We start from the raw sequence: 23,216 nt of genomic DNA, 5'->3' as shown, positions 1-23,216 counted from the left end.
TGAGGTTTCAGCCTTGTGGTATTGAGCGCTGTACCTACAGCGTGATGGATTGCCTTGGCTAGGAGAGTTTGCAGGCAGAGCTGGTCAAGAAGGCAAAGGTGTAAGCAAATCCAGGGATTTTTATCCACATCCTTCTTCAAGATTTCTATATTCTGAAGATCCTTCAAGTTGGAAAGCCTAGGAAATTGAGTTCTCAGTTTTTCAACAAGTCATTGAAAAAGCCATTTTCCACAAACACTGCCTTTTTTTCCCCACGTACAGGAGGAAAAGAGGCCCAGAGAAGGCAAGGGATTTGCCCTGGGTCCAACAGCGGGTCTGTAACAGAGTTTGGCATGAACCCAGGTTTCCTGGTCTTAGTCCTATTCCTTCTTTGTCAGACCACACTGCCTTGGTGTTTGATACAGTTAATGTTGTAAAACAGAGAGTGGGAGAGATCTGGTGCACTCAGAGCCTGCATTATTAATTCGTGCATTTGTTTTAATTATGGACAGAGAGGTCCACAGAAATCCATCTTCCCACCTCCCCTCTCCTTTCCCAGCTCCAGAAGGCCTCACTGTGCCACATGCAAGCCTGTCCACCAGAACTCAGTAAAGCTGCTCCAAGCCTTATCCTCAGGCAAAAGCAAGGCAAGGTGCTACCTTCTATTCCTATCCTCAGGGAACTAAACATCTGGCCAGAGCCTTAAATTCTTAGAGCCAGGCTGTAGTGTATAGATGTGCCTAGCAGAAGGTGCCAGAGAACAGCTTCTGCCTGATTCCCTGCCCCTCCTGAGGCTGAAAGGCTTGGATGATTAGGCTGGGCAGTGGGAGGGCAAATAAGCTATTTTTCACACTGCTATGTGTGTAGCAGTGTGTGAATAGCATCAAGGCCCCTAACTACTGCTTTCCTCTGTTATGCTAAAATGGAGCATCACCTCAGTGCCTCTCTCTTTCTCCTGCAGGAGCCTGGATCGCCTGGACTCTGTTGAGATCCTCTTACCTCCAAAGTTCCCAAGCTGGGAGGAAGAATACAACCAGATCACTGACAACATCAATGAGTCCAGCTGCATCAACCAGGTGAGATAAGTCAGGAGAAGCTTCCAGCCAGGGCCTCCCTCCCCTGGGTTGTTCAGATATAGGTGAGGTGTTTGCAGAGGAGGATAGGAATTGGTAGATGCAAGGAGGCAATAAGCAGAGGCTTTTCCTTTGCCCAGTAAAAAGTGGAATCAGACTGGCTGTTCAGCAGATAGGCAAGCTGCTCTCTCCCAATTTTATCAGTGCACTTGAAATCAGGTATGTAAAGCCCCTGTTAGTCCAACCATGGGTCCCCCAAATAGCTCAACTATTGTACTTTCATCCTGTCAGGTGGACCTCCTATCCCAGTCCTGGGCCTCCACAAAGCCCTGCAAATGCCACTGAATTCAGACTTTGAATACGTACTGGCATCTCAGTCTAAGGCCCTAAGGCAGCCCTGCAGGTGGACATGAATAATAAAGTGCAAACTTCCTGCTGGTCTGGTCTTTGACATCTACGTTTCTGCCCCACCATCTTTGGGTTATCTAGAAGCAATGTTACACCAATCTGGCTAAAAGCATATTTACATGGGGAAGTTAGTCTGCAGAAAGTAGAGTGTGAACTTTTGTCCTACTAAATAATCCACATTCAGTGCAAAGCAGTTTATTTCATATTCAAAGTAGAGTGCCCATATGAGGAATTTAGTGCAGAGTAGCTAGCTTTTGAATTGGTACTTATTCACGCCCTCACTTCCTTCACACTAATTTCCTCATGCAGTCAAGACCTTACAAGATAAAGCTTTTAGGGAAAAGTTAACCTAGTTCATCTCCACATGTGGATATTGTGTGTCACTTTAAAGTGCTCCTATGTATCTGAAAGTTAATGGAAGTTAACATGCTAATTTAAAGTACAGTAGCTGTTCCTGAATAACCCTGTGGGCACATCATCACATGCAATTAATGCTCAGAAAGCTTACTGCACAGAAAAATACTTTACAGTGCACATCTACACATGTGCGGGTCAGGAGCAAATTTGCTTCCTACTGGAGGAATTCAGGGCAGGACTATTCCAGCCCTGCTCTGTTACTATATGGCAGCCAGGGAGAGCTCTAGATTCCTCCAGGTGCCAGCCAGGGGCTGACAGGGGGCACCAGTGTCAGGCCTGGGGGTGGGGGAGCTATTCCAACTCTAAGCACATTGCCTCCCACCCCCTACGCCTGCCTCAGGCAGCTGCTTCCTTCCCAACCCCCACTCTGATCAGGGAGCTGGGCTGGGATGATGTTCTCTGCCCCTGTCCCCTCCTTTCCCCTCCCCCCCAGTAGGCAGCTCTTGGCCCCAGTGAGTTGGGGCTGGGACATTGCTCCTTCCCCTAGCAGCAAGCAAGTCCTGGCTCTGGCTCCAAGATTGGAACTGGGCCTGGGAGCTACCTGCTGCCAAGGGCAGGGAGCAATGTCCCAGCCCCAGCTCTATTATCAGAGCTGCCTGCTGCCAGGGGCAGGGGAACATTGTCCCCACCTGGGCTCCACAATCAAAGCTGGCCCTTGCAGCAGGCAGCTCCTGGGAGAGGGGATTATTCTCCCACCCCCTCTGCCCAGGTGGACCAGGAACAACTTTGCATAGAGTCCAGGAATGAACATCTGGAAATAAGCAGTAGAAAGGGTGAACCTCTGGAAGGAGCCTGACCTCAGTCCAGGTCAGGCCCTTTTGAAGGCAAAACTGATATATCTCAGTGCCCAGAAGAAGGAAACACATTTCCCCCACATCTCCGTTTTGAGGCATGTGACAAGCAGATATCCCTTGACCCACTGCTTTTCAGACTAGGGGTTTTGGCACCTATAGGCAGGATCACACCATTCAGTTGCAGTGGGGCTCATGACCAGAAGGGAGGTTGCAAGCCTAGCACCAGTTCCCAAATTTTTTCCACTAGTTAGCCCACTGCCTTAACAGTTTCCTAGCTGTTTTATGCCGTCACAATAGACCTCTGTCTATTGTAATAGCAGATCAAGTCTCTCTGTTTGCACATAAGCACACATGTACACACATACCTCATTCTGTTCCTAAGCCTCTCCTGCTCACAGACTGCCATTATTGCCAAAGCATGTGCTGGACAAGAGCAGCACAGTGTTAGGGTTAGAGGTAGGCTAGACACCCAGCAACCAAAGTATTGTTCTCACCCACCAGATGGGCAACAGAGAGCAAAATAGACCCACATGCTACAGTTCCAATCCACAAGCAAAGTTTTTGGGGGTTTGGCTTTCAGTTCATGTCCACCTCTACCCTCTTCTTTCCTGTGCCTCAGTTCTCCATCTGTGAAATGGGATAGATTGCTTAGTTTTGTAGAGCATTTTGAGATCTTCCATACACGGATACACAGTATTATCCCTTGGGGATTATATATTGCTAATAAAAATTCTTGTTCTGTCAGTATTCCAACAATGTGTTGGGTGTTTAACTATGCAGACAAGTAGTACCATCACATCCATTTCATATGTACACTAGTTTGTGCCTGGATCCAGATCTCTAGAGAAAGCAACCTAATGTACTACTCTTTCGTCTTAACCAAAGTTACTGCCTGAAGTGTCAGACTGTTACAAGAGTCCCCCTATGAACTTCACTGGGATTCAGATGCTAAGTCTGTGCAACCCCCCTTGTAATAGCTGAGGTGGACTGTGGGCTCCCAGCATGCAGCACTCACTTCCATTTTGGTAACTTAAAGAACACTAATGTAACTATGGGGAACATACTCAGCATCTGGTTCATCAAATTCAGTCTTAGAGTAACTCTGCATTGCTGGAGCTGCTTAAACAAGGGCTGGCTTCATCCCTCCAAGCCATGGTATTGTGCAGCAGCAAAGGTGTTCTGTAGAGCATTGACATGCGCCCCAAGCAACTGCACTGCCATTCATTCAAGTCTTGCCCTTACATATCCTTCTTGTGTCTCCTTCCTCATCTGATTCAGTACCAGGTTGTGAGGCTGTTTGTACCATCTCCTTCTATGTCATCCAAAAGCGAGGCTCAAATTTTCTCCCTCACCTTTGCCATTTCCAGGAGTTCCCCAAAGCATCATTCATAGTCCATCCAGTGAAGTAGACAATAATGCCTTTCCATGTCAGTGTCGATCGTGTCACATTGATTTACAAGGCTGGCTCCTGGTCCAAGACGACAAGTTTTATGAAGACTTGTCTTTACGCCCAAATGCCCCTGAAGCCTGGCATTCTTCAGTTTGGTGTCTCTTTCAGCCCTCTGTTGCAAAGGGTATCAGCTGCCAAGTTAGGAGCTAGATGTAATTCTCAAATTTGGAACATTCAGGTTTTACAGGGAAGCCCTATGTGTGATGGGCAGACTGAACCCTACCTGTAAACCCTCTGATCTTCAGGCAGATCTTAGATCCAGATCCTTCCAGTGTTGCGTCTTGTGCCAACCTCCAGCAGTGTAGACCTGGTGATGTAAATGTTCTCTGCAAACTCAAGTGTTGGGAATGGTAGAACAGAATAGAAGGATCCAGCTTGCTGTGTCTTTGTAGCATTCACTCCAGCAGACTTCAGAGTATCTTTTTAACATGAAGCAAATTCTGTTTAGTTTTGTGGCAAGTTGTTTATATCCTGGTTCTGCTTTTGAGTCAGGGGAGTATTACCACTATGTGGTATCACCTCCCCTTGCACTGTTCCAGTGATGGAGCAGAAAAGACCAAATTCTAAGGGGTTTGCCACTGTGCTGTCTCAACTCACTCTGAGCAGAGTCACACGACATTCAGATAATGCTTCCTTTTGCATCACCATGAGTGCTCCCCTCATTGCTCCCATGAAGGAGCTGTGCTGATGGTAGCACCACGGGTGGGAAGTGACTGAGAAGTCTCAGTGTTGATGCAGTCCTCATGGACATGGCATTTCTACTTACCATATTTCTGTTTTGGATCCTGCAGAGCCTTCAGATGGTAGAAGCAAGCCATGTCCTGGCTTGAGGCTTCATTCGTGTGTTGCAGTTAGAAGAGGGAGTTGTTGTGTCCATACTCCATTGCCCCAAGAGTTCCAGAATAGCCTGAATAGCCACTGTAGGATGTCTTGGGATTCTCTCCCATTCATTTGAATCCATGCTTGTCTTTGGGCTCTTGGGCTTCAGGCCTTTGCATTTGTCACCACGCTACACTAAATGTGTCCAGTGGCTTTTCTGTGGCCTGGAAGGATCCCATGGTGGTTTGTCTTGTTGTATTTTTACAACCATCTTAATAGCCTGCAAGAGGAACAGAGGTCCGCCTCTTACGCTTCAAAGGATCTCTAAAAAAGTACAAGAGGAGTGGGAGGCAGCAGCAGTTATAGGGGAAACGTCTGTCTGTTCCCCGTTGTCTGCGGTCCCTGTGAAATGCCTGTGTGTAACAGGTCCCCACTTCTCTTGTTTAACCTTCTCCAACTCTTTCTTCCAGATATTTGGACAGCCCTCATTTATCCCTCAGATATTTACACACGGAGAGCAGGTACCGTCCATCTGACATTTCCTATTGGACCCTATAGATATTTGTCCTGTTGCCCTCTATGGATGTCTCCCCCTCGAACAGTCAGGGCCGTGTGTTTCAGGATGTAGCACATTGTGAAAAACTGCCTCAGGAGCATGTCCTGTTGGAGCAGTACATGCTGGGAGGAGTGGGAGGGAAAGGTCAAGACACAAACAACTTTCTGCAGAGACTCCTACGGTGGCTTTAGTGGGACCAGCCTTTCTTGGGTGTTTGGTTAGCAAGTGCCAGTCTCTGGGAAGAATTAATGAACCTGTCATATCCAGCTGCCACTGAAATCAGTGAAGCTTCAGCAATGACCGACTCAGACCCTTGTTGATCAGGGAAGGTTGTTGGTCATTTTGAATAACTCCTGCCCTACAAGACAGGTATCAGGTGGGAAAGGGTGAGAGAAGACAGACAGCTGGAAGCACAGGTCAATTACAGGAAGTCAGATTTCATAAGAGATGTATTACTGGGGCAGTTGGCTTAGCAGACATTGTTTACTGATAATTTATTCATATATTTGGTGTGTGTATTAATTTTAGGTCAGCTCTTCTAATATGAACCTCTCCTAGATCAACAGCTAACAGGATCATCTGCCTCTAGGAAAGCCTAGGGTTGGATGGGTGGTATGAGAGATAGAGGATGCAGCAGCCTTCTGAGGTGTCACACTGCCTGGTCCCCACAGTCTACATGACCAGCATGGATTTAACTAGCAGTGGCCTGAACTGGATGAGTTCTTCCTACTGGGACATAAGATCAGACTAGGTTCATGAAGACACTTAGCCCAGAGCACATTGGCAGGGGACCTCAGGAGGGTTTACAGCACAGAGCAGGGATTTTACTTATAAGAGACACACTCCACACTTCTGCCAGGGCATTGTAGAATCACCTCAGAACACACAGACCTTCCCTGGTGCCTTCTAGTGAGGGTCACAAAGTGCTTTGGAGATACCAATGTAAGAAGTCTCACAATGGCCTTATAGAACAGAGATATAGTTGACAAGTTCCAAAGCAAAAAATGGAATCAGGAGAAGACGTCTTGGCATAAAACCCAGGAGACCTGGCCCCTGCCAGCTCTGACCACTACACCTTGAAGTGCTTGCTTACAGATAAAGAAAACCTATTTATAAACTCAGCAGCCTGATGAACACTGCCATGAAAAAGCCATGCACACAGCAGAGAGGAGAAAACAGGCCCTGAAGAGAAGGGTAATTTCTGGGTCTTCTCTCTTCCCTGCAGACAAGGGAGGCAGAGCTGAGTGACCAGTATGAGGCAGTGTGTGACTCAAACTACAGTGAAGCTGAGTCCGCTGCTGTGGAGGTGCTGGACCTGCCACTGCCCAGCTACTTCCGCTCCCGGAGCCATAGCTACCTCCGTGCCATCCAGGCAGGCTGCTCCCAGGAAGAAGACACAGCCTCTGTGCGCTCCATCTCACCACCTCCAGCCAGCAGCATCAGTGGCAGCAGGACACTTCCCAACAACAGCAGTGAGTTCTGTGGGGCATACATGTGGGAGAGGGGGGGCACTGGGGTGGTGGGGAGGAGTGGAAAATGTGATTCTCTTGGCACAGGGAGATGGGATAGCAGCATCAGATTCTGAAAGCCTATGGGCTCTGGGTGCTAATATTCTGGTCAAATGCTGTCCCCATAACAGCATTAGAGGAACAGTGCCCACAAAAGTATCTACATAAGGCAGCACTGAAATCCTTCTGGTTCTGGAATCAATTATCTTAATGCTGCTGCTATCCTGGGCACAGCCCAGGTGATGGCCTTATTTGATGTGGCTGAGCTGTCTTCTACAGCAGGTGTTCAGACACTTAGGGCCTTGCCCACATAGCATAGCCTCTCCCCTGTTAGCGAAACTTGCTGAGTTTGCGCCATGTTCATTAGGCCAGTTGAAGATTGAACTAGGGCTGTGGGCAACAGCTGTTCCATCAGATGCAGTAGCTGATCCAGCAGCACGTGGGCTAAGCCAGGTACCTCCAGGAGCCTGCCAGCCTTGGACAGCTGGATGTAGAGTCTGCTGATACAAGAGATGAAGTTGGAATGGGTTTCACCTGGTTCCAAGCATTAGTGATAATCAGGAAAGCTTCATGGATGAGCCTTGGGTGGTATAGCTTTTTACTTCAATAAAGAGAGAGAGAAATGAAGAGGTGGCTGGAGATTTCTCTGTGCTCTAGCAAATCCTAAACTCCACATCTAAATCCACAAGGAACTTGGGGAAAGTCTTTATCCAGGTCTGAACTTTGTGGCTTGGTAATGCAGTTCAGTACCTCAGACCACCTCATCCTTCCACCTGTCTGGTGACCTTGCAGCCAGACCAAGTGTTTGACAGAACAACAGCCTGTCAGGCTGTATGTCTCCAAGGCCCAGATTCATTCCAGACAGGGTCCTAGTGAAATATGTGAGTGCTGAAGCTATGTTGTGGATTCCCAAAAAGGGCTGGGAGCAGATCCTGTTGCATCTCCTGTTTGCTATCTGAGCCTCCAAATGTGATCCTGTTTCACCCTACTGGGATCCCTGTAAAACTATTAACACATCTGCATCACAGATGAGGAGGGCCCACCTGCCTATATGTCAATGTTTTTTCAGGCCCTTGGTGTCTGCTCTGTAATATGTTTTGCTATGTGAACTAAGCTGGAGTATACTGATCAGATGATAGTAAAATCCTCCCCTCTCCTCAATTCACCCCTCCTCTCTTTCATGCTTCTGATCTGTAACCCACACAAACTGCACTAGACAGAGCTTGGCCTTGCTCAGAGGATTTCTCATGAGAGCTAATAGTGAGTCAGTGATTCTACTGTGGATTCCCAAGGGGCTCCCATCTTGGCTGGTCTCAGGTCCAATGATCTGACTCTTCCAGCAAGACACCAAAGCATGTGGATACCGTAGATAGGAGAGTTCTAAAGGTATGGGCCCATTTCCTGGGTGATAAAGAAACACTGATGTCAGGTTTATTAGCATGGTAACCTCTGTGAGGCATCCTCTGCCTGAGACAACTGAGGGCTAGAGCAGACTGAATGTTCTTTTGTACAAATGTGCACAGTGAATGTGGTGCCAGTGAAAGGGGAGAGACTGGAAACCCTGAAGACCACATTGTATATTCACCCACCAACTCAGTGCAAGTTTCTCCTGTGTTGTTCTGCCCACCATCCCCAGCTATGATTCAAAAAGGCCATTTCTCGTGATGGAAAGGAAGTTAGTCCTCTTCATGATCAAATCAGTCCCTGGCTGAAAGTACCCATTGGCACTAACTGGCTTTTGTGGCCTAGATGCTTCTCCACTGGTAACTATACTGAGAATCTTTGAACTGATTTCACATAGAACATCAGAGACCTGTTGTCCAGTAACAATTTAAGACAGGTTTTGAACCACATGACTTTGAACTGTCTAAGTCTTACTGAATTTTAGGTTCAAGCAAACCCTTGAATCTCAGAGCAAAGCCACAAATTCCCAGAGACTTGGATGAGTCCACATTGCTGTACCAGGACTTGGAAGATGGCCAGACTTGTAGGGTTTGCAGCACACCCCAATGTTCAAGAACTTCCTAGTTTGTTGTAAATATTTGCCATATCTCTGAAATTATTAGGATGAGGAGGCAAGAAGAGTGGCTGGAAGATTATGGGAGCTGATGCCAGTTTAGAGGTTAGGTCTCTTTCAAAGTCAGCTCAACCACCAGACACCTTGATATTTAACCTGTGTTGTATGGGTTCCAATTCCTTCATATCTGTGATGTGCCATGGAATTTGAAATCCCTCTACAACTGCTGTAGAGTTAGTAGTATGTTTATGTTATTTGTTAAAGATGAGCTGGGCCAAAACCCCAGACCTAAATGTTTCTTAACTTGGCGAAAGAACAGACAGATCTTGCTCTGGCCTCAAGGGAACAGTGAACCAAACGTTATCCCCAAAATTCCAGTTCCTTGCAAATTTGACATAGCACCAGCACTTGGTAAACAATATGGTAAAATTCAGATCCAGTTTTCTTTGTGGGCCTCTCTTGGTTTTGGATATTGATGTTATTAGTTCCAGACAGGCCTGTCTCCTGCAATTAGGAATAAGTGTGTTTCAAAAAGCAAAGTCCCCAGTTCTCTTCACCCATAGGAGTAAATCTAAAGTAGCTCCCTTACCCCAGAGTATGCAAGGGGCCTAAAATGCAATGAACAGCTGATGGTTCTAATCTGGGATATGATTTGTTAGAGGCGATTCTTAGGTATGACAAGGGGATATTTTAATAGTGGTTCTGTGGTCACCCAGCCCACAGGAGGGCTCTGATAACTATAGTGCCTTACAGTTCTCAAAAGGGCTTGGTCAAAATCATTTTACCGATTGCTGAAATGTAGCTACCTCTAAAAGGGCAATGACAGCTGTTAATGCTACATAGCAATACTTTAGGTTAATTTAGGATAGGAAGCAAAGAATACTGCACCTAAAATACAATAACATAAGGCACAAGCTGAAGGGCTCTGTATGTCGTTGTAATCAGAATGGGAGTTTAGTAAAACACTGGAACAGCTTACCTAGCGAGGTGGTGGAACCTCCATCCTTGGAGGTTTTCAAAACCCAGCTACATAACATGAACTTAACTAGCAGTGGCCTAAATTGGATGAGTTCTTCCTACTGAGGCATAAGATCAGACTAGGCTCATGAAGGCACTTCCCCCAGAGCATATTAGCAGGCGACCTCAGGAGGTTTTATGGCACAGAGCAGGGATTTTACTTATACGAGACACTCTCCACGCTTCTGCCAAGCGTTATAGAATCACCTCAGAATACACAGACCTTCCTTGGGGCCTTCTAGTGAGGACCACAAAGTGCTTTGGAGATACCAATCTGAGAAGTCTCACAATGGTCTTGTAGCACAGACATATAGTTAACACGTGCCAAGGCAAAAAGTGGAGTCAGGAGAATACATCTTGGCATAGAACCCAGGAGACCTGGACCTGATACCAGAATTTGGACATGACACTAGTACCAGTATTCTTGGAAAAAGTGTCACATGCTCATTAATGATAAGTGCTGTTGAGAGAGTGTGATGCCAGGGGCCTTGGAAATACTTGCAAACTCTGCATGGAAGTGATCACAGCCTCCATTTTATGTTTCATCCAAAAGGCAGCAGGCCTGTCAGGGCCTCTGTGCTATGCTGGGGGGGGTCCATGCAGCTCTGATGAGGGAGGGACACTGGATGACAGTCCAGTTGCTAGGTTGATCTCTCAGCTGCATATAAATGGATTCTGATACTCATGCTTATGACAAGAGCACATCTCAAGGGGGCAGGGCCACAGAGACAGGCCATAACCATATGTGTATGTGCATCCATCACTGTATAAGCAAAGCAGGGCTGGATCTGTCCATCTTGGCAGGCAAAGTGCTGATCCTGAGTGTAACATATGGCTCATTGTCCTTTCAACACTCCCTACACCCCTCCCTTAGGGGTCTGGCAGGATGGAAGGGTCCATTTTCCCAGCTATTACAGACAAAGCAGGGTCTCAGGGGGAGACTGCCTATTGTTGGCCAAACCCTGAGCTGGGGAACTCAGTTGGTGGCATGCTGCACTTTGATTGTTGACCAGGTGAGACAGAATTCTGCCCATTGAGACTTAGGAAATAATTCTGCTTTTATAGGTGTTGCTGTGATTAAATTAGTTCCCCAAAAGTTTTAGGTGCCTACACATGAGCAGCAGGTCTGCTCCAATGCACTGTATTTACAGCGTGTTGGAACAGGCTTGATTCATTGAATCTGCCGGAGCATGGTAATTACCATGTTCCAGCAGACTCCAGCGCCTCGTGTATCAGTGTATCCAAAATTAAAAATGGTGGTGGGGATGCTTTAACTAAAGCACGTCAAACTAGCTTTAGTTAAAGTGCCCCCACTGCCATATTTAAGCATGGGGACGCTGTTACCTGAGACACTCCAGGCGCTTTAATTAGAGTGGCTGTCGGAGCTGCTCTAATTAAAGTGCTCCCCTCCCACCCCCACTCCCAGAGCATGTGTATAAACTCCCTTAGTTTACAAAAGGGGCAAGGGGTAAGTCAGTTTGGTACCTTTCTGAGAAACACCCTTCAGTGTGTGTGTCTCTTTAAATTCCTTCCCAGGATGGCATCTCAGTTGTGCCTCTCAGCTGTTCCTTGGTAACCAGAGAGGACAGTCAGTTTGGATCCGAATGATCCCTTTCCCACTTGGTGACAATTAGCACACTTGCTGTTGTCGTTATCCATGGCATCAGAAGTTCAAAGCGTGTCATGATGTCTGCTGCTGCAGAGGCAGTAGCTTTGTCTACAGACTGAAAATCTGGATCTTGTGGTTTCTTAGCTTATAGGTTTGGCTTAATTCCTTTGGCCATGGAAAACAGCAATGTCCACTGCTCAGCCTGGCAGCCAATGGAAAGGGCACTCACAGTATTGAGTACTGCTCATAGTATTGGCATGCAGGGAACAATTAGGAGAATGCAGGTTAGGAGATGACATTGCCACAGTCTGAAAGAAGCTGATTGTGTACAGCAGGGCCGGGAGCCTGGGTTGTCATCCAAGACTGGCAGCTCCAGGTAAGACCTGATAATCCCAGAGCTCTGCTGTAGTGTCAGCCAGGGTCCTGCAGCAGGCAGTAACCTCAGAAGACTGCAGTAGTGCCAAGAACCTGCAGCAGTGTGGGACTCTGCAGAACCAAGCAAATGTAGCAGCCCCAGCACCTTGCAGTAACCGAAAGAATGACCCATTACACCAGACTCTGTCATTAACACGTGCCTGAAGCCTGTGTTAGCATTGCCACCCTTTAGCTCAGGAAGCTGGCTTTGTCTCCTAGTAAGGAATTTCGGAGTGGTCTGGTAACATCTGCTGTGGGCAAAACTGCTGGCACATGCTCTCACCCACAGAAATATGCATACCCACCCACGAAGAAAGAGACACAGCCTTCCACATGTTGGCCTCTCCCTCGCTTTTCATTACCTTCATTGTATATAGGTTCATGGGCAGGCATGGCACTTCCCATATTGAATAATGACACGGGCCATGTTCCAGAGAGATTACAGACAACATCCATCAAGGGGAGGCAGGACCCTGGATGAAACAATAGCCAGGATGGAGGGAGGAACAAATAGGTTTTGGGGCTCCCCGGTTGGTTCAGACTCCTCATCCTCATCTTGCTGACCATGTATCCCTTCCCATGCCCTTCTCCTCTCCCAGCTGCTCCCTTTACCCAGCCCCAGTGATAATGCATCCACAGTGAGGGGCCCCAGTTTGAACTCTCACTGTGCCAGTTTGCTGAGAGCCCTATAAGGCACATCTGTTTGCCTAAGTTGCTGTTAGAGTTGCGCTTCCCAGGGGGTTGGAGTTGGTAGAGGGAGGTGGAGTTGTGCTCTGCTGAGGGTTTAACTGGGTTTGTTTTTCTACCATGTCTCAGAGGGTCTTGGGACCCTGGACAGTCACCTCCTCGTGTGACTGCATTGGTCAAAATATGTAAGATATATTAGGGGTACAGTTTCAGAGTCAGGTACAGTGTTTCCAAGCTGAGCCAAGACAAAATTGTCCTCTAGGCACACTGCTGGTCAGAGGTAAGCTATAGTCCATTTGCATTAATGCCTGCGAATCTGTGGCCTAAGGCCATGGGATGTTCCTGTTGACAGAAATTCTGGTGCCACAGGGAAGCTGCCATAGTATGTGCACACCAGGATGGCTCGGGTAGCTCCATGCAGCCCCACTCATCCACTGTGCTGGCAGGGTATGAAGTGCATCATGGGAAGGCACATGCTACAGAAATCATGGCAGCCAGCAGAAGGTGTAGGTGTAGATGTCTCCTCTCCCTCAGAGGTCTCTCAGCAAAACTCTGTACCATAAATCAGGGCTAATTCTCCTCTCTGATGCCATCTACTAAATTCAGTGGAATCGTTTGTTTTATACCCATGTCAGAGAGAGGAGAACCAGGACCTCGTCTCTGTGTGTACAACACTGCTAAATGTTGTGTATTTCAGAAGAGCTGAATCAGTTGTCATGAAGATGCACATGTGCGCTCAAACCCTGGCCCCCTGGACCTTTGACAGGAGAAGATCAAAAATATAGTGAGGTGGGAATCCCCTGTGTAACATTAAATAGCGTAATGAACACTGTCCCCAGCTAATTGAGTCCATTATACTCATCCCACTCTCTCATTTTATTTCATGCTATAAGTTCTTTAGGTCTGTTTGAGGGGGGCATATACATATGGTATATGTCTCTGTGTGTGTACACACCTTGGGATACCTGTGGTTTGACAGCCATCACACCTTTGATCAGCTCAGCCACACTGTCCCAGTTCCTTCTGCAAACACATAGGTCTGTTGCACATTATACAGCAATTAGTTCACATCTGACAGACAGGAAGACAGATGCTGAGCTGCCTTTAATCAACCTTAAACAGGGCTTCTGTGTCTCACAAAGCATGAGACTAAAAAGCCCCAATGAAACCTATTCACATAATTATCAGCCTGGTGACAGCCATTCTGGATCCTTTGCTTTAACAAAGGCCTCCCTCTTGTCCCCCAGCCCTGGTTTTCTTTCATTAGAAGAAGCACTGGGAATTCCTTGTCCAGTAGACCCCTGCAGAACAGCAAAGAGCCTCACATTCAGGGAAGGATGAATGTTTCTGTCCAGCACTGACATTCCCCAGAGTAGTGCTTCATAGATCATAGAGTAACTGAGCCTCTCGTGTTTTGTCTGCTTTTCATCTTACTTTTCTGCACAGCCTGGCATGGCCACAGGACCTTAAATCTATAGAACTGCCTCAGTTCCTCTTGGTCACTCCCACATCCTGCATGAGTGATGACCCTGGTCAGGGATCTGAGATGTAGGTTTCCAGCTCCATTCCCTGGACATTTATAGAGCTTCCTGTGTGTTTTGCGCCTTGCAATTATGTTAGTACTGTAACATTGTGTCATGGGGCTGTGAGGGTGCACAGGTGCAGAATGGCATTGCAGACAGTCCCAATATCAATGCACGCTTCTTGTGTCACAGCACAAAGGCACAATGTCACGTGGTTACTTTGTGCTATCTTTTATGGCTGTTATTATGTCACGCTGAATAAGATCACAAAGATAGGCTGCTAACTGAGGCACATTTGACCACAGAATGACTATCAGTGGCTTCCGCAAAGGTCACTGTCCCTTAGCCTGCAAGGGAAAGGCACCTTCATCTTCTCTTCTCCTGTGTAGAAAATATTTGCATAATTAGGTCAAATATGCTTCCCACTCCCGCACATTGATTTATAATGCAAACTCAGCTTTCTTTCTTTGTCTCCAGACCAGCTGGGGATTTGCCTTCAAACCTGCCTGGCTTTATGATGGCTTCCTCCAGGCCCTCCCATCTGCAGGGAAAAAATGAGAAGCAGCCTGAATGAAAAGAAAAAAAGCTGGCCAGAAAGCTGGGTTCAGCACTGATTTGAAAGGCTAATGCTTGGGAGAGGGGCACCAAGCAGCCCCATTACTAATGGATGCAGCCAGCACTGACCCCAGCTGGCTTGTCAAGGGGAAAATTGCTAATTTCCTTTCAGATTTTCTCCTTCTTTTTGACCTAGATTTCATGTTCCAGAAATAGCTTTGTCTTTCACCAGCATAACAGCAGGAAATGATTAGGTAGCTCATATGTGTATCTGTGCTTATAAGGAAGGAGGATTGCATGTGGGTGTGGGTAAAGGAGAAAGACAGGCATGTCTGCATTGTGCATGTATGAAGAAAATCTTTGTTCCATTCATTCTCATTTGTGTGTGTGTGTGGGTGTTGCCTGTACTGGATCTGTGTGCAGCGGAAGAGACCCAAGTATATTTTTCTCTCTCTGGTCCTTTCCCACCTACTGGGGAAACCACACTAGCAACACCATGCTGCAGGTCACATTCTCTTTCATCAGAATATTTATATCCATGTTGTTTATTATAACTGCTTTCAAACAACAGTAACTAAAATTCCCCCCACTCCTCATGTCCGTGAAACCAAGCTCTTTGCTTTTGAGATTTTAGCAGGCATCTGTAGCTCTTTCTTTCTTGGTGCCCCTGGATATGTATGTATGTGTCTGGTACCCTGTCAGCCTTGCTGCTGCATGGCCTGGACCAAGAAATTGTGTACCTTCCACAGAGTCCTCCGCAAACAAAACTAAGTTGTAGACAAGGGAAGCTTATGGCTCCCACCAGTATAAAGGGTCCCAGTGAGTGAGCAGGGCAGATACCCATAGAAAGGGCACAATAACTGGACCTAGGCATGGCTGGTGGGTCCTGACCAACACTGTGTTTCCCTCTGCAGGGTGTGTGTGTCACAGAGAGTGGAATGAAAACAGCCATGGGTGGTTTCCACTACTAACAGTAGCACTGAGCACTTTGCAGCAGAGATCTCAAAGCAAAGGCAGTCACTAGTATTGTCTTCCTTGTACAGATATGGAAACCCAGGCAGAGAGGGGTGAAGTAGGACTCTTCAGCCTGGAGAGGAGAAGGCTCAGGGGAGACTGGGTGGCAGCCTATAAGTATATAAGGGGGGTGCACCAGGATCTGGGAAAACAGTTGTTCACCAGGGCCCCCCAAAGGATAACTAGGTCTAATGGCCACAAACTTCTGGCCAATTTAGACTGGAAATAAGGAAAAACTTCTTTACAGTCCAAATGTCCAGAGTCTGGAACAGACTCTTGCCAGAGGTGCTGCAAGTACCTACTCTGGACTCATTCAAAAGGCATTTGGATGCTTATCTTGCTGGGATCATTTGACCTCAGTAGACTTGCTGCCTATGGCAGGGGGCTGGACTCGATGATCTCATGAGATCCCTTCCAGCCCCTAATGTCTATGAAATCTATGAAATTTATTAAGTGACTCATGTAGTGCTACTCACCAAACCATGGGAGAGTCAGACCTAGACCTTAAATCTCACGAGTCTCAGTTCATGAACATTAGGGCTGGAAGGGACCTTGGAAGATCATCTAGTCCAGCCCCCTGCCCCAAGGGCAGGGGATCAGCAGGGGTCATAGGATCCCAGAAAGATAAACATCCAAATTTCTCTTGAAGGTGTTCAAAGTAGGTGTTTGAACCACCTCCGGAGGCAGTCTATTCCAGATATTGGGGGCTCAGACTATAAAGAAGTTCTTCCTTATGTCCACCAGCCTGAAATGGTTCTGGAGGAGTTTGTGACCATTTGACCTTGTCATCCCCTGGGGCGCGCTGGTGAACAGACGTTCCCCCAGATCCTGGTTAGCACCCCAGATAAACTTATAGGTGGCCACCAGATCACCCAAGCCTGCGTTTTTCCAGGCTGAAGAGTCCCATGGCTCTCAGCCTCTCATCATAATGTCTGTTTTCCTGACCTCTGATCATGCGCGTGGCTCTCCTCTGCACTCTCTCAAACTTCTTCAGATCCTTTTTGAATTGTGGAGCCAAAAACTCCAGTATGTAGTACTCCAGCAGTACTCCAGCTGCGGCCTTACCGAGGCCAAGTACAATGGGAGAATGATGTCTTGGGATTTGCTTGAGAAGCATCTATGGATGTTCAGTAGCCTGTCCACTAGGCCACAGTAGGCACTGTGGTTGTGACAACACAGCAGTGTGTAGTGAAAGCCTCTGAGAGGGATCAGAGGCCCCTAATGGTGTCAGAAAGCCCTAATGTCCATTTTGCGAGGCTGCACATGACCACTGAGGCATCTCCCTGTGTTGTGCTGGTCTCAGTCTCCTGACTGGCCGCACACCTGGTGCTTCAATCTGACCAGCTGTAGTCACCCTCAAGGATGGCTCCCAGGCCCTGATAAGCAATGGTTCTATCCCTCCCTGCTGCCTGTCCAATTATGTTCCCATTACATTATTTTGCTCTTGTGCTCTTTGACTGGGCTCCCCAGGGTGTGAAATTGGGACAGAGGACAGGGAGGACCCTCCTGGGTCTCTGAGTGCAGTCCCCTGCCCTTGCAGGCACCATGTCAGATGGAAAGGACTGTGGGCTGCTTGTCCATGTGCTACTCAGTGCTTCTTGGGGGTTCGTTCTCCAAATCAAAAACGCACAGTTTAAGGGCGTTTTTGTAGCTTAGACCCTTGTGTTTAAACATGGGAACTGCAGGTTCCCTCAGGGAGCATTCTTGCTGCTCTTTAGTGTGCATGTCTGTCTGTGTGGGTATCTCTCTGTGCTCTGGGTAGATGTGTCTTTCTCCCTGTTTCTCTCTTGCCCCATTACATCATTTCAGTAGCACAATGGTGCTGGAAAGCAGAAGCCATGCAGGAAGGGAGCTGGCATCACTATCATTGCACTCTGCCTGTTCATAGCTGGAAGATGGCCGTGGGCGGTACAGCTATTGGCAAAGCAGCCCCATTGCTTGGACTAATACAGAAGCAGCCCCAGTACTAGGGGATCACAGCTGACTCCTTTGTAGCACCCCTCTAAGCTGGATCCAACTTTTATCTCTGTATCTCCATCTCTGAGGCTCTCAGCTCTGGGTGTACATTATAATTAGAATGCACTGTAGCTGTACCTGACACACTGAAGACAAACAGCCATCACTGCTTTGAGGTGCTCTAATTGACAGGGATTGTCCTGGGCAATGTCAGCAAGTTCAGCCAACAGGAGCTGAGTGCAAGCATCCCCTAGAGAAACAGAGCAAAAGGAACTTCTCTGTTTGTTGCTCTCCTTTGCTGCATCATCTCTTGTGCTGGACTGCTTTCTCTCTGTTCCCTCAGTGCCCTTCTGTCTTTTTCTTTCTGTTGAGTCATGACCTGAATATTAATAAGGGCTCAGATCAAAATTGATTTAGATCGCTCAAAAGTCAGTTACAACCCTATGTGGCTGACAGTCCATCCACTAAAACAAGCTGTTTCCACTAGGGGCTAATCTGCCCTTCCAGGACCTGCACCTGCTTCACAGGGAGAAAATAATTAAACTGGCATATGTTTAGTTTTCTTTGGCAAACTCCAGAGAAAGCTCTGAACTGGTAAGCCTGAACATGAGTCACCAGTGACCAGTGTGAGGAGTTAATAAGTAAAGCTAACTTGCATAAGTAGATGCATCACAAACAGGTCTAGGGAGGTGGTACTTTCCCTCTACATGGCATTGGTCAGGCTGCACAGGTGGAGTACTGTGTCCAGTTTTGGGCGCTGCACTTCAGGAGACCTGGAGAGGGTTCAGAGGAGGGCCACTCGCCTGGTTAAAGGCCTACAGAAAAAACCCTACGTGGACCAGCTGGGAGACCTGAACCTCTTCAGCCTCAGCAAGAGGAGGCTGAGAGGTGATCTTGTGGCCCCACACTCATTGTGGGGGCGCAGCAAGAAATAAGGATACAATGTTTATCAGGGCGCCTGTCAGGGTAACTTGAAATAGTGGCCACAAACTGGAAGAGAGCAAATTCAGATTGGATATCAGGAAAAAATTCTTTACAGTAAGGGTTGCCAAAATATGAAATAAGCTTCCAAGGGAGGTGGTGCTGTCCCCTTCCTTGGAGGTGTTTAAAAGGAAATTGGACAGACACTTGGCTGCTATCATCTGAACCCAGCACTCATTCCTGCCCAGGGCAGGGAGTTGGACTCAATGATCTAATAGGTCCCTTCTGACCCTAACATCTGTGAAACTATAAACAAAGATCCAAAACTGTGGAACTCGTGCATGGCTCCAAACCTTCCCAGGCTGAGAAGAGAGGGGCTAGGTCTCCAGCCTGGTTCTTCTTTGGATCCACTTTCCTGCTTTGTCTTTGATAATAGATCAGGCTTGTCAGCAGAGTCCACTGATGGAAATTGGAAGCAGTGTCCAAGGTATAAACTCACTAATGCCTGCCATGAATAGCCAGTTTGGAGTGGGGCGTTTTATCAATGTACTATATGCTTTCTCTTTGCTTTGAATGTCAGTCCTGTTCATCTCTGCAGGATGTAGAGCAATCAGTGAATCATAAATAAATCACAGCACTCAAGGATCTATTGTAAAAGCAAGTACTTCAAGCAATACACAAGCTCCATGCCTGGGCAGCACAGGGAATAAGACTACCTGCAGAGCCACAAACCCCAGTACAGGCCAAATCTTCTGTAAACAACCTTGTTAAAGGAGAGCTGCTGCTTGCACAACTGCTGTCATGGGCATGGCACCCTAGGGAAGTAGACGCTGCCCCCGTAACTCAGACTGTGACATGAGTACAGGCAAGCACACACCTGGCCTTGCAATGGCACAGAACTTCCCCATTTCCACTGCCATCCTTCCAGCCTGAACGTGGAGCTGGTCAGGATGGCCAGAACAAGTCCAGCTGGAGCCCCAGTTCCAACTGGGTAGGAACCCACCATTACAGTAGTCCTGAGCCCCATCGGTCAGTGATTGTGTGCTCAAGCAAAGTACTTGAGTTCAGTCCTGCATTCAGGTGGGTTCAGTTTGTGTATAGGTTGGTTCTGCTCATTCTTTCTCAGGTGGAAGCTTGTTCTACTGATTCCCTTCCTTCCCCTCAACAAATCCTGACTGTAACCCCATGTGACAGTGCTACAGCTTCAGTCCACATAGGACTGAAGATGGCAACTAAAGGAAGTATAGAGCCTAAATTCTCCTTTCCCCCATTCAGAAGGCCCCTTAGTTGAAGCAGCGATGGAGAATCAACAAGCAAAAAGACATAGGCACTTTTATTTGTTTTTCCTTCCATCTGTCTCTGTCTCAGCTAAAGAAAGACTTTCTTCTAAGACAGAACTGAAAGGCTGGATCCTCCTTTTGGTTATGCTGGAGTAAGTGCATTCTTCTTAATGGAATTTTGCCCGATGTAAACACATGAAATAAACCAAAATCCAGGTGCAGATGTGGACACTTCGGCTCTTAGTGTGATGCATCTGACCCTGTGTGGAAAGCCATTCATGAAAACACAGAACTGAACAAGTCTTGAATCAGACCGTGCTCATCCTTATCAGCAAAGGAATCTGATCTCTCCATTCCCAGCCTTTGCTATACTTGACTTACGGGGAACAGGGACATCCAGTTTGGAGTGCAGCTCTTCCCACAGAGAAAGCTTTGAATTTATATAAGGAGATCAAGTGGGAAGGTCTGGCTTGAGATGCTTGGGGGCTAGGAAGAGGCCCCTCAGTGCAGTCCAACAGCCTTTTGAGAGAGATTCTCCCAGAGAGGAAGAGTCATGCTGAAGAAGTTGCCACTGTGGTACCATGCTCATCACCAGTCACTGGAACTGTCCCCTGGTAACATGACATCAGCAGAGATGGGGTATGAAAGACAGATTTGGCTTAGTAGAGTTTTACTCCCACACTCCCCATTTTGTTAGCAGTGATATGACCCTCCCCTTCCCCCTTTTGAGCTCCCTTCATTCAGATGCTTCTAAGAAGTGCTGTTTTCAGGAACCATCTTTGCACAGAGGCCCATTCCCTCATTCAGAAGGTGAAGCAAAACATCAGTAGCACTGTATGTCACAGGGCCTATCCTCCATCCCACTGCATGTCCAGACTTTCAGCATTTTCCTTCTGTTTTCTTCCTACAGCACAGAACCTGGTGTCTTAAGTGCATGAGTTCTTAAAAGCCAGTCTCTGGTTCCAGGAAGTCTCCAGCCCTCTGTTCCTGCTCGGGTTTCATTAGGAAGCAAACAAAAGTGCATATATACATAACTTTATTTGCTTCCTGGCCACTTTCCTTAATATTCATCCTAAGGTTTGATCTAGTCTCTCCTGGTCTGCCCTGTGTGCAGCAACATGTTGAAAACGGATCCAGTGGTGCCTAGCAGTTGTCAATTTCTCTGTGTGCTAAATATGACAACTGAGTGGGTACAAGGACTCTGTTCCCTGGACAGGCATTTTGCAGGTCCTCTCATCTGACCCATTCTTGTCTACCCAGTGAGGTGTGACCAAGAGCTGTCTACCAGTGCATGGGGCATGAAGCCTAACCGCGTTGGGATGAACTGCTGAGGTCTAAGCCCAAAGAGCTCTGAGCTCCCCCCAGTTCTAGGTCTGTTGCCTGTAAGCCACCTGACCATTGCCTAGCCTTGCCAGGGGTCAGTGCAATAAGCAAGGGCTCCACATTGCTGTAGCTCACAAGCTCCTTACCAGGGTACTAGGCACATGACCCAAGGGACATGACCTCTGCATCCTGGGGTCAGGGCACCTGTTCTTCCCCAATCTCCTGCTATTGGAACACGTGTGCAGAGATGGGAAACAGCATTCTGCAAGATGAGGCAGCATAAGTAGACCCTAACAACATTGTAGCAATATCTACTTCAGTTTGTGCCTGTATTTTTAGAATTTAAAAAATTGATGTTTTTTAACATTATAAAAATACTTCCATGTGGGCTGCAGAACTATTTCTTACTGGAGATTAGATATGGTGAAGCTTGAAGCCCAATTTAAGCTCTGCAAGGCTTGTGCTGATTTCCTTGTGTTCCATGACCTGGCATGACCCTGACTAGATTAATGCAGCAGCCCAGTAGTTACTTGTACATTAAGGAGAAAGTGGCATTAGTGTTTCATTGTCCTATGCTGTCCAGGTGACACTGATTACTGTGGGATGTGACTGGCTGTGTTTCCTTTGGGAGGGCTGTGGGTGGCTCTTTGCTCTTATTGATAGCAGTTGGGGGCCACCAGTGCCTGTAGTTATTTAAGGACTTGGCAGAGTTCTGCCAGAGTGGGTTGTGAGCATTTCCCAGCTTGGAATTACATCTTTTTGCACACTGATAAGATCTTCTATTATAAATTTCTTTTATCCTCTGTTTTAAGCGGAGGCTGTTAGTGGCTTGTGGGAGAATGGGGAGGACATTTTTCCTTGATAAAGCTTATCAAGGGGTTCTAGTTGCCTTCTGGTTTAAAAGCACTAAGTAAACATAGCTAATCGTCTATATTCCTCGAGTTGCTTCTATTCAAGAAGTTCAAAACCCAAGTAAGCCTTCTAGCAACCTCTAGGTAGGAGTGGATCCCTACCCTCTTGTAAGAGACAGGACTGAAAGTTACTTCCAAGGTCATGCATGAAGCATATGACCAAGGCAGAAATGGGATCCTGCTCTGCCTCCCACTGTAAACTGCCTACAAAAAAACAAAGCAGGAAGGAATTGGGCCAGATTCTTAGTCAATATAAATCAGTTGGCCTCCATCAGCTGAGAATCTGGTCTATGGGCTCCTATTCAAGAGCTAGGTGTGTGGCACTGTGTAATGGCAATTTTAAGGCTCTGAACTCCTTACAGGGCTTACTTGAACTGAGAATCCAGGCTTCACCAGGAGGGCTTAGTAGCATAGATTTTTCCATATACAGTAAATAGCAAACATTGTTAGTGATTAAAACCCAAGCTTGTTGTGCCTTTTGAATTAAGGGAAATATCCTTGTGCACAGTTGTGGAAAGAATAAACATCCCCCTTCCTCCTCTGCCCCCCATCAAGTTCAGTTTTGCCTTCATCTTCAATTCTACTTTTAAGGTAGGCATTATTCCAACTATTTGCTTCTGAGAGGTAAAGCTGGCAAGTCGGTCAGCAATGCAGAAGTCCTTGACTTCAGGAAAGCTGACTTTGATAACAGGGAGGGGAGTCCAAGATGAGTGGTTGCTCCTTAAGGGAGCGATCCTGAAAGCACAAGTCCATCCCATCTCAGAGGAAAGGTAGCAGAAGGGCACAGCAACCCCCTTGACTCATCAGGAAACTCATGGACCTCCTATGTCTAAAAAGAGAGGCTTATAAAGGATGGAAGACTGGAATCACCACTAAGGTGGAGTACTCTGCACAGGTCCAGACCTGTAGGGAACAAACCAGTAAAGTCAAGGCTGCAACCGAACTCCATCTGGCTACACGTATCAAGGACAATAGAAAGTCCTTT

The 23,216-nt window shown here is 47.1% G+C and overlaps 1 protein-coding gene across 3 annotated transcripts in view; it reads left to right on the top strand.

Annotated features, from left to right (window-relative positions):
* Positions 1-23,216, top strand: part of DLGAP4 (DLG associated protein 4) — a 359,708-nt gene that overhangs the window by 259,406 nt on the left and 77,086 nt on the right. For all 3 annotated transcript variants that reach the window (XM_090064375.1, XM_090064374.1, XM_090064373.1), the window contains 3 exons: positions 941-1,055; positions 5,411-5,461; positions 6,722-6,968. In XM_090064375.1, coding sequence (XP_089920501.1) covers positions 941-1,055; positions 5,411-5,461; positions 6,722-6,968 — 413 coding nt within the window. The remainder of the gene's footprint in view (positions 1-940; positions 1,056-5,410; positions 5,462-6,721; positions 6,969-23,216) is intronic.

This window comes from Crocodylus siamensis, chromosome 10 (genome assembly GCF_052110815.1).
Source record: "Crocodylus siamensis isolate JL-2025a chromosome 10, ASM5211081v1, whole genome shotgun sequence".
Taxonomy (NCBI): Eukaryota; Metazoa; Chordata; order Crocodylia; family Crocodylidae; genus Crocodylus; species Crocodylus siamensis.
This window is presented reverse-complemented; position numbering and strand designations above follow the sequence as displayed.